The 12,311-nt window shown below is 35.2% G+C and overlaps 1 protein-coding gene across 6 annotated transcripts in view; it reads left to right on the top strand.

The window, feature by feature from the left end:
- The window catches only part of AP3B1 (adaptor related protein complex 3 subunit beta 1), a 374,259-nt gene that overhangs the window by 127,383 nt on the left and 234,565 nt on the right, over positions 1-12,311 (top strand). For all 6 annotated transcript variants that reach the window (XM_074204381.1, XM_074204379.1, XM_074204375.1 and 3 more), the window contains exon 7: positions 74-256. In XM_074204381.1, the coding sequence (XP_074060482.1) occupies positions 74-256 (183 nt within the window). The remainder of the gene's footprint in view (positions 1-73; positions 257-12,311) is intronic.

Here is a 12,311-nt window from a genome sequence, read left to right as displayed (position 1 = left end):
TGCAAAATCTTTGTGAAAAGTATATCTTACTATGTATATATCTTATAAAGTATATCTGACTTTTTCTTTATAGCTGGTAGCTGGAAGTGTTGTGATGGCTTTTGAAGAAGTGTGCCCAGATAGAATAGATCTGATTCACAGAAACTACCGCAAGCTGTGTAATTTGCTGGTTGATGTTGAAGAGTGGGGGCAGGTTGTCATAATCCACATGCTAACCCGATATGCACGTACACAGTTTGTGAGTCCTTGGAAAGAGGTAAGTGATAAATATATTTGTCAGCTTGTAAAATATCTCAGGAGGATGGTAATAGTTTAGTTTGAAAAGATGTGTAACAAAAAATCAAGTCTGTTGAAATATGTCTAAAGGAGAAGACCCCCAAATTTTGTTGGTTGTTCAAAAAACTCATCTTTAATTTTTTTCTTTAAATTAAGTAATTTCATAGTATATGCAATTTTAGTTCATGAAATACCATTTTAAGACCAACACCGTGTATTATCTACAAAAATATTACCAAATTTTAAGTTAATGATAACCTTGTCATTTATAAATGTCAACTGATTAAAATACTTGTTGCCAGTAACATGTATTATTGTATTATTATTATTCTACTAACATAACTTAAAGTTATGAAATTCAGTTTTTCTTTTACATCATTTTGAATAATTTATTTGACAATAGTTTTTATATAGTGGTTTAAAGTTTGCAAAATACTTTCCATTAGTTAACTCAGTTTGATTGAAGCTTATTATTTTTCTGACCTTGGTTTTTTCCTCATCATCTTTATTTGGTTTTAAAAATTTTATGGTTAGTATTTTAGTTGGCATTCTGTACCAAAAATATACTAATGAAGATTTAATTAATTTACTTTTTTGATATAGATTAGTTAAAAAACATTTTTTTGTTTTATTGTTGCATTCACAAGATACTTAACTCACTTTAGTTTTAAGACTGTATGAAGTAGAAATAATCAACTATCATATTTAACTTACTATAAGTTTTAATTGCTTTAAAAATTAAGTTAAATACTTCAGATACAACTAAAGTAGCACATTGTTTGCAAGTATATCAGACAATTCCTTTGATCATAAATCTTTGAGTACATTGGATGTTCAGTTGCTTAATGCTGATAGCTATGTTATTAAATAGCTGAGGTGAAATGTTTGTAGTACTTCTGAAACACTTGTTTTCTTTTAATTTATAAATTACATTAACATGTTGCCTTATATTAAGTCACTCAAAAATGGGATTTTTTTCGTATTTTTTAATTGAAAAATATTTGTGATACTGATTTTGTAGTTTTTATAGTAAAAAGAAAACAGTAAAATATTGTGTTGACCATCAGGTGATTAGTTTCTTGACTTTAGCAACTCAAGAACTTTCCCTTTGAAGTTGAACTGAATGCTCAGCATTGGTGGAAGGGATCTCTACACTAATGAAATCACAAATCTTCTGATGTCTTGAAATACAATTTAATTGAGGTGACATCTAGAACATTATTTGCTTAATGCTAATTGAGAAGGTAATTTGCAGTGATCAAGACATTAATGCTCTTGATTCAATGATGATTAATAAATAATAATAATAATAATAATGATTATTTATGCCAATGAAATACAAATGTCAGTGAGTGTCTATTAGAGAGTGAAATAAAGCTTCATGTGCTCCTGTGCTGAAAATGGTTTATCAGATTATAGATATACATGGAAGCTTAAATCACCATTTTATAAGTGGTTGTAGGTAATATATTTAGTGCAAGGGTACTAAGTGTTTTAAGTTGAATGTTCAGTAATTCATTATCACTTATAATTAGTGGTGTATGTATAATTTTGAATCTGTTTAGAACTCTATGTAAAACTATCCTTTATTAACTTTGCAATCATTATCTCCATTTAATAATATTTATAAATTGTCTGAAGTACATGGTGCTATCCAGTGCATTTTAAAGATGTCCAAAAATAAATTATATTAGCATATGAAATAATTGCAATACATTTCATTTATTTTTTGTTTTTTCATCCATTTATTTAATAAAATCAAAAAAGATGGGGAAAATTAAGAAAATTAAGAGAAATTCAGTTTCTTTATGTTTCTGTCTTCTAAGAAGTATAAAAAGGCAAACATTAAGCAGTCTTGTGTTATAATAGTAAGAGACCTGGGCCTGTAAATTTTGGAGAACCAAATTCATGTTCTGACCAGTCCTGATTAGATGCATGGAAGAATCACTTAAGTCTTATTTATCTGCTCAGTTTTTTAAATCTGAAAAGCAGGAATAATAAGACTACCTTAAAGCATGGTTGTGAGAAAAGTATGCTGTAAATGTGTATAAGAAATGTGAGATAGGGTTATTAATCCAACATTTAAGGATTGGAGAATTATAATAAAAGCTAATAGCTAACATTTACATAGTGTTTACTTCATTCCAGGTACTACTAAGTACTTTATAATTGTTCTCTCATTTGATCTTCTCAGCAATCCACTGATGTGGTTGCTTTCATTCCCTCTGAACCTCCCTCCCCCATTTTACACATGAGGAAACCAGAAGTTAGATGATTTGCTCAAAATCACAAAGTTAGTGTCTGAGCCTGAATTTGAACTCAAGTTTTTCTGACTCCAGGCATGGTACACTATTCAAATACTGAACTTCCTTGTTAATATCTTATGTAAATTTTGCATAATTCATAGGATTTTGAGAGTGTCTGCACTACCAAGCTTCTGTCTTCAAATGTTAAGGGCATTAAGCAATGTGTATATGTACAAACTCTTTTCATGTAATCTCTTTTAAAGGCTAATAGTAGACAAATACTCTACAGACACAGATCATATTTTTTATTGTGTATTTTCAACCGAGCATATGATTATTTTCCTTATGTCTCTGATCATTTCTCTTCCATTTATTTTGTCTCATGCTTTAGCAGCTCATCATGTTTTCTGTTATTTGATCACCTAAATACTGAAGGAGGTTGTTGAGTTAGTAGAGACATTGATAGTCTGGTGAGCTTCCTAGGACAGATTGCCCTTGTTTTCCAGGATTTTGTAATATAGTCAGTTCAGGTGGTTGAAATAGTACCCTTTCACTATTCTTTAGCTAGAACTAGACTGAGTTGGAAGTGACAAGACAATATCCAGGGCTCATCTTCAACATTCAAGTTCTGCTTTTAATCTTTCATAATATCATATTGTATAATACTATATAAGGTGTTTCAGGTTGTAGATGATAAGACTGACTTTGAGAATAAATTACAATAAGTCATTGTCATGGGGAGGACCACTGTTGAGTTTTGTTTTTTCACAATTACAAAGTGATATCTATTTATGACAATTGAAACACATTTTCATTAGAGTGAGAAAAGTGAAAGATCTCTTCAGTTTCTGTCTTTCTTTTATGTATAATTAGTTGTGTGTGTGTGTGTGTGTGTGTGAGAGAGAGAGAGAGAGAGAGAGAGAGAGAATCCTCCCCATTTTTTTATGGATATTACATAAATGTCAATTTCGTTACTTAACTAAATTAAGAAATTTTATAACCTCCAAAAGGGCAAAATATAGGGGCAGATTAGTGGTGCAATGGATAGAGCACTGGCCTTGGAGTCATGAGGACCCGAGTTAGAATCCAGACATTTAATTACCTAGCTCTGTGACCTTGGGCAAGTCACTTAACCACATTGCCTTGAAAAAACAACAAAAAAGGGAGCAAAATGCATTTTAACAACAATTTCATGCTGATTTTGCCTTTTAAATATCAACTGACATTTATTTTCTTTGATTCAATAAGACAATTTGCCTAAAAATTGTATAAGAAAAACAAAATATTGAGTATGAAGTTGAGCAAAAATAAAAGCCAATACCATTTATAAATGAGGAATGGAATTGTGAAAAATATCATCATACTTTGTATCTGTATATTTTTCAGTTTAGAAAGCTCTTAGCTCTTCTATGTACATTATTTCATGATACTTAGAGCCAGTTGTCCTCAGTGAAGTAGGAAGGACTGATGGAAGTTTTTGATGTGTAAAAGGTGAAAATAAAACTCTAGAAACTTGTGAATTTTCCAAGGTAACAAAACCAGTAAATGGTAGAATAAGGACAAGGACACATCTGACCATTTTATATTTTCTCAAAATATGTCCCTTACTTAGAGAATGTATTTTTTTTTCTTTTTAAGATCCTAGTTAACTTTTGTAACTAAATGTTTTTTGAAATATATCCAGTTTGCTTTTTGTTCTGCCTAAAATTAGTTTGAATATTTAGTCATTGAACTCTCCAAACTAATCTACTTTACCAAAAATGTCATATTTTATATAGTGAATTAGTTTATTGGTTTGTGTTCACATGCATGAAGGCAAAACTGATTACTTTGGGAATTGAAAATGAATAGAAATACTTTTTAAGATGAGCTGGTACATGTGCTTTTGTCAATAACTTCTTAAATGAACACATCATACACAACTAGGCATCTTAAGCAGCAGAAGAGATTTTTAATTTAGTTTATTTGCATCATTATAGATCAGTATTTAGATGGTTTATATGTAAATGTATGATTTGAGGAACAATTAAGTGTTGACAAAGTAGATTGCAGTCATATCAATTGCAGTACATTTTCCATAATTTTTCTAACTGACATCTTTGATGATAAATGGTGGATGCCAAGTCAAAGACGATTATACAGTGCACTAGGAATTCATGGCGCTGTCAGGGAGAAGACCGATTGACTTTAAATTTACATATTAATGAGAAGATTTGTTAAGAGGGTGCTTGACTATAGAAAATAACAGCATATTTATAGGGCACGACATTTTATAAATAAAGCTGATGCAGGAAAATGGAAATTAAACCTTTTAGGTTAATAAATTCAAGAGACCTCTAAAATGCATATTTGCATTTTTATTTTCTTAAATTTACCTTATTCTTTGGACAATATATGCAGCTTTTTTTATCCTGGGTCAAGTTTAAATAATTCCCAAGGAATTAAAAATTGTTCATTTAAGTACCATTGCCTTTGTATAAATTTTTAAGAGGGGGGGAAAAGTAGTTTGCTTCAGAAATTTAAATACCTAAGACAAAACTTTTTTTTTGTTGTTGCTGGAATAAAGTAACCTTTTAAATAAATATCATAAAGCAATTAAATTTTAGAATTCCTTTTCTTTTTTTTGTGGTGTTCTAGTGACAGTCATCATTCTTAAGCTCTGACCAACAAATTTTTTTTTTTTTGGTTTTGTGCATTTTGAAGTTTTTATAGTATTATAGTATAGTATAGTATAGTATAGTATAGTATAGTATAGTATAGTATTTTTATAGTAATACTAGTGATCTCAGCTTATCAGGGACCATTTCTGTTTACTTTATTTTAAATAATGGCACTAAGTTAAAAAGTTTTTGTAAAGTTTCATTGAACTTTAAGAACTTCATCTCTCAATATTTAATGTTTGATTGTGCTTTGCCATATTATTTTGCTGATGTTGCCAACTGTATAGCTTTGGTGGATAGTGTGATTAGAGCAACTTTAATGTAATCAGCCTTCTGGAACAGTCCCAATTTTCAAGAAAAGTGTGCTTTTTAATAAGGCATTGACCTTTTGCCAGATTCAGGTGTTTTTGGTTTTGGAAATTTAGACATGTTATGATACATAATTTTATCTCTACTTTTTTTTCCAAATCAAGGAGTTACATGAATCTAGAAAAATTTACATAGAAGATAGTGTCTTTATATTTGCAATTCTTTGAAAGTATGTTTTTTCTATTTAAAAATTGTTTTTCAATATAAAATATGTGATACATTAAAATTCTTTTTCAAAATTAAAAGGCTGAACCTAATTTTCTGAGTCTTTCCATTGCTTAAGTAAACTATAACTCAATACTTCATAATTCAAAGCTTATGTCCTGTTTTCAAATGAAGATTTAAATTTTAAAAATACATCTTTATGGAAGGTAATTCTTTTTTTTTTAGGTTTTTGCAAGGCAAATGGGGTTAAGTGGCTTGCCCCAGGACACACAGCTAGGTAATTATTAAGTGTTTGAGACCAGATTTGAACTCAGGTACTCCTGACTCCAGGGCCGGCGCTTTATCCACTGCGCCACCTAGCTGCCCTGGAAGGTAATTTTAATAAGAGTTACATATAACTCTCTCTAAAGTTATCCTCACAAAGCCTGAAAATTAAAGAAGACTGGGGCTGACTGGATGAAGTCTTAGTAGAATTGATTATTAACATGAATAATACCATTCCATAATGCTTTAAAATTGACCATTTATAGTGTTGCAGAAGATTTCCAAAGTTGGAATTTAGCTAAGAAGTAAACATAGATTCAAGGTAATCATAGGTAGAAAAATGAATAAGAAAAGGATCCTTCTGGACAAAATTATTTATAGTAACTTGTTTTTGCTGTTATAGAACAGAATTTTAGATGAAAGGGTTTCCCAACAGTTAGGGAATGGCAGAACAAATAGTGGCATACAAATGTTAATAGTATATTGCTGGGTGGCTTGGTGTCACAGTGGATAGAGCACTGGCCCTGGAGTCAGGAGTACCTGAGTTCAAATCTGGTCTCAAACACTTAATAATTACCTAGCTGTGTGGCCTTGGGCAAGCCAATTAACCCCATTTGCCTTGCAAAAACCTAAAAAAAAAATAGTATATTGCTGATCTATAAGAAATGACAAAAGGGAAGATTTCAGAGAAACCTGAAAAGATTTCTATAAATTGATGCAGAATGTAATGAATTGAGACAAGCCAATAATATATACAAAATCAAGGTAAAGAAAAAATAATATTTCAAGCTTAGGAACATTATATAAGAATGAACCATGATTTCAGAGGACCAATGAGAAAGACCACTACTCATTTTTTGTTGCTTGTTTGTTTTTGTGGTCAGTGGAGTTAAGAGCCTTGCCCAGGGTCACATAACTAGTAAGTATCAAGTATCTGAGTTCAAATTTGAACTCCAGTCTTCCTGATTTCAGGGCAAGTGCTCTATCCATTGTGCCATGTAGTTGCCCCAACACCACCCACTCTTTGACAGAGGGGTGATAGACTCTTGGATGTTTTTAGACATGGCCACTGAGAATTTGTTTTGCTTGACTATATTTATTTGTTTCTCTATGTTATATTTTCCTCTCAGTCTTGGGGGTTGGAGAAAGGTAGGAGCCAAGGATACATTACTAGTTGTAGTAGTGAGAGAAGATTCAGAAGAGTGTAGGGACAGGGGAGGAGAAGATAGAGAAAAGAATATTCATTAAAACTTTTTTAAAATGCATAAAAAAAGAAGTGTCATAGAACAAGACCGTTTTTGAAAGTTGTATACTGAATTTATTATATGCAAAAAAGACAAGAAAGCCATTTTGAAAGGTCTCTAGCTATATTTTTTTGGTTCTGCTATGTACATGGAATTGCCCATTTTATTTGATGTTAAGTTCAGAATTAAAAAAAATCCCATAGTCTTTGCCTTCTAGAATATCATAGTCAAATTTCTCAACTTCTTTTTGTTGATGACTGTTACGTTGTCCATATTTAATTTTCTCCTTGACCTAGAAGCACTATGTTTTGATGATATTCCTGGGGATTTTGGGTTTTTTGGCGGGGAAGGGTTGAACAGTGAATTTTTTCTATTCCCACTTTGCCTCCTTGTTCTAAGAAGTTTACAGTTTTCTTTTAAGATTTCTTGACATAAGGCAAATAAATAAATAAAAAATAAGCTCTTATCTCCCCTCCAAGTCTATTCATTCTTTTTAAAACTTTTTTTCTCTTTTATCAGTTTTTTAGGCTAGAGTATTTGTTATAAGATCTTACATTCTGATCTTTAAATTTTTTTAACTTTTTGACTTTATTTAAATATTTCTTATTGTCTAAGGTAGTAATTGGTTTCTATTCCATTCTGAATTTTAGGGAGTTTGTTGCTTGGACAGAGTTATTCACTCCTTTTTCAGTTCTGAATCCCAAAGGTTTCAGCATTTTAAAACTTATTTAAACTCTTGCTTCGTTTTTTTTGAGATGTTTTGTTGAATTTGTGTCCAAACTTTTTCTTTGAGGAATTCTCTTTTGTATTTGTTCTGAGCATCTGTGCCACTACAATAACACATTATGTTGGGATTTTTTTTTTTTTTTTTTTTTTTGTTGTTACCCATTTTTATGGGTATTTATTTATCGTTTACTGTTCTGATTTTGTATTTGATGTTAAGGCTGGGTTTTGCCACAATTTTGGAGGGAACATTTTTTCTGGTTCTCTTGCTGTTTTATCAGGGGTTTTAATTTTTTGTTATTCTAGGATCTCAGAGACAATTTTCAGTGCTGCCCAAGTAGTCAGAAGTAGGACAATGTCTTTTCTGGCCCCATGGTCCTAGTTCTTTTGAATCTGAGCAAGAGTTAAATAGCTACTTTGCCCCCATTAGGAGCTAAAGTGATAGTTCCTCTTTGCTCTGGGATTCCTGCCTTGATTGTTTCTCTTCAGAACCCACTATGATTCTACAGGCTAAGTGGCATCCCAGCAGCTTCCCTGACTTTTTAACTTCCTTCTTTTTCTGTACACTTTATAGGGCCTCCCTGAATTTAAGCATGGTCATATGTCATTCCCTTCTTACTCTGATAGAAATCTTTGACTTGAAACTATGATCTTGTTAGTAAGTGACAAAGCAGCCAGTTTGTGTCTTTCCCCATCAGGTGCCCCAGGGTATTTTTGAGGATGACTTGGAGTGGATCTGGTAGCTCTTCTCTCACTGGAGTGCTTAGACTCAAGGGGTCCTTCTGGCTAGGCGCTGTCTCCATTGTCCTTGTCCCCTATGCTGAACTGGGCTAGGCAGATGATTTCCCCATCAGAAGTCATTCTGGTACATTTTATTCGTACCTTTTTTGGAAGTGTCTGTGAAATGTACCTCATCTCATTGTTTTCTACCTTTCTGCCATCTTGACTCTACTTCCTCATGGTATCAGAATTTAAGAGCAGAGCTTTTGGTTTTTTGCCATTCTATTATATACATCTGGAAAGTGAATTGTAAGTAGGTAGATTTTGAATCGGGAAAGCCAAGTTATTGATTGCACCTCAGAATCATGATTAAAATTGTCTACCGTTACTATTTAATAAATGCATGTTAACTGACTGACTTTATTTTTTTAATTTAATATTTATTCTCATTTTGTACAAATATTTTTTATTCACTAATAAAATATTCTTGTTTAAGAGTAAGCAAAATACCCCTCCCCCCTAAATATAGACTTGCTTGAGCGATAAAGTAAAGGGGAGAGAAAAATATTAAAATAAAAAAGTAATAGTAATAATTGTAGGTATGGCTAGGCGGCACAATGGATGGAGCATCAACCCTGGTGCCATGAACACCTGAGCCCACATCCGGCCCCGTACACCCAACAATCACCCAGCCATGTGACAAGTAAGCCACCCAAACCCCACTGCCCTGCAAAAACCAAAAAAAGAAAAAAAAAGACCCAAAATAAAATAAAATAGTAATAATAGTGGGGGTGGCTGGTTGGCGGACAGAGCATTGGCCCTTGAACCAGGAGCCACCGGGCTCCAAATCTGGCCTCAAACACCCAACGATCACCCCGCTATGTGGCCCCAGGCAGGCCACCCAGCCCCATTTGCCCCGCACCCCCCCCATCATAATAATAAAAAATGTGCTTGAGTCTTTGTTCCAACACCAACAACTCTGTCATGGGTGGATCTCATTCTTTATGATAAGTCCATCATAAAAGTTACTTCCATATTTTTCCACCATTGCCATTGCTGATCACAGCTCCCTCCTTTCTTATTTCTCTACTACCATGTACTATATTTTCTCTCTCCTTTCACTCTGACTCTGCTGTAGGGTCGCTGAGTGGCGCAGCAGACAGATCCGTGGTCCTGGGGCCAAGAGGCCCTGAGCCCCCCTACCGCCCCGTAGGCCCAGAATCCACCTGGCCCTATGGTCCTGGACAGGCCATCCAATCCTAGCCCCTTGCAAGAAGTAAAAAAGGAAAATGTCTTGTATCTGATCACTCTCCCCCCATGGTCCATCCTCTCCTCCATCACTCACATCACCCCCTTCCCCCCTGTCCCCCCCCCCCCTTCTTATTCCAGGTGTCTATACTCCATTGAGTATATTTGCTGATTCCTCTCGGAGCCAAGATGCCCTCATTCCCCCTTGCCTCCCCCCCTTCCATATCATTGCACTAGCTCATTGTAATAAAGAAAAATCTTATTATATGAAATATCTTGGCCTATTCCCCCTCTCTTTTTTCTTTCTCCCATTACATTTCCCTTTTTTTCTATTGACTCTTATTTTTACACCATATTTTATCTTCAAATTCAGCTTTCTCCTGTGCTTCAACTATAAAAGCTCCCTCTACCTGCTCTGTTAATTGAGAAGGTTCATATGAGTATTATCAGTGTCATTTTTCTATACAGGAATACATGTGGTTCATCCTCATTAAGTCCCTCGTATTTTTCCCCTTCTCTAATCTCCATGCTTCACCTGAGTCCTGTATCTGAAGATCAAACCTGTTCTGCTCTGGCCATTCCAAAAGGAACCTTTGAAATTCCCCTGGTTCATTGAAAGTCCATCTTTTTCCCTGGAAGAGGACATTCAGCCTTGCTGGGTAGTTGATTCTCGGTTGCATTCTAAGCTCTTTTGCCTTCTGGTATATTGTATTCCAAGCCCTACGAGCTTCCAATGTAGTTGCTGCTAAGTCCTGTGTGATCCTGACTGCAGCTCCACGATATTTGAACTGTGTCCTTCTGGCTGCTTGTAGTATTTTCTCTTTGACTTGGGAGTTCTGGAACTTGGCAATAATATTCCTAGGGGTTGGGTTTTTGGGTTCTCTTTCTTGGGAGGATCAGTGGATTCTCTCCATTTCTATTTTGCCCTCTGCTTCTAGAATATCAGGGAAATTTTCCTGTAGTAATTCTTTGAAAATGATGTCAAGGTTCTTTTCCTGATCATGACTTTCAGGTATTCCAATAATTTTTAAATTATCTTTCCTAAGTCTGTTTTCCATATCAGTTGTTTTTTCAATGAGATATTTCACATTTTCTTCTAATTTTTCATTTTTTTTGTTTTGAAGTATTGATTCCTGATTTCTGTTAAATTCATCAATCTCCCTGAGTTCTATTCTTTGTCTGAAGGATTTGTTCTCCTCAGAGAGTTTTCTTCTCTTTTTCCATCTGGCCAATTTTTTTTTTAAAGCATTCTTCTCCATAACTTTTTGAACTGTTTTATCCATTTGACCTAAGCTGGTTTTTAGCATGCTATTTTCTTCAGCATTTTTTTGGATTTCCTTGACTAGGTTGCTGACTTCATTTTCATGTTTTTCCTGCATCTCTCTCCTTTCTTTTCCCAGTTTTTCTTCTAACTCCCTCATTTGAGTTTCAAAGTCTTTTTTGAGCTCTGTCATAGCCTGGGCCCAATTTCTGTTTTTCTTGGAGTCTTTAGATGCAGGAGCTTGTGCTTCCTCATCTTCAGACTGAGTATTTTGATCCTTCTTGGGCTCACAGGCAAAATATTTCTCAATGGTGTTTCCTCTTGTTTCTCTGCTTGCTCATTTTCCCAGCCTGGGCCTGGTTTTGGGGTGCTTCCTGAGCTTTTGGGACACTCCCACAAGGGTCTCAGTGTGTGAGGCTCTGTCCTCCCTCCTGGTCTGTGAATGACCATATGTGCCCCCCTCTGCCACAGGGGTGAGGTGGAGGGGACCCTGCTGTTCTATGGGGTGGCTTAGACTGCGATCAGGATCTGAATGTGGTCAGAGCCCCAGAGTCCTGTTCCAGGGGCAGAGGACAGAGCTAGGCAGTCTCTCTTCACTCTCCTCCCTCAGCTCAATGGGCTCATGCCCTGGGGGCTCCTGCTTAAATGGGCTCTCTGCCTGCTTATGTTTCCTGGAACTTGGCTGTGCTGGCCGTGCTGCTCTCTGTGTGCCCTGAGCCCTGGGCTTCAGGTGCTCGCTCTGGCAGAGGTCCCCCACCTGTTCCCCCACTTTGTGCCTGGTGCTCCCCAGGGTGTAGGTCAGGGAATTCCCCCGCTGCTCTGAGCCAGGGCTCCTAGTGCCCTGGGGCTGCTTCCAGGAGGCTGAAGTTCTTTCGCTCTGGCAGTTGTCCCTCTGACCCCGGGGAGCAGAGCCTTTCTGCTCTTTTCTGGGTTACCTTGAGTTGGAGAACTGCCTCACTGGGTCTCTCTGTGGGTTCTGTCTCTTGAAAGTTTAGTTAGAGTCCTTAGTTTATGAGTTTTTTCAGGGATCTCTGTTAGAGTGGTAGGAAAGCCAAAAGAAAGTATTAAGAATCACTTTTTTTTTTGGCTATTCTGTTATAAGAAATGATGACCAGAATGCTCTCAGTAAAATACT

The sequence above is a fragment of the Macrotis lagotis genome, chromosome X, assembly GCF_037893015.1.
Source record: "Macrotis lagotis isolate mMagLag1 chromosome X, bilby.v1.9.chrom.fasta, whole genome shotgun sequence".
NCBI lineage: Eukaryota > Metazoa > Chordata > Mammalia > Peramelemorphia > Peramelidae > Macrotis > Macrotis lagotis.
Note: the sequence above shows the minus strand (reverse complement) of the source record. Positions and strands in the feature narration are given on the sequence as shown.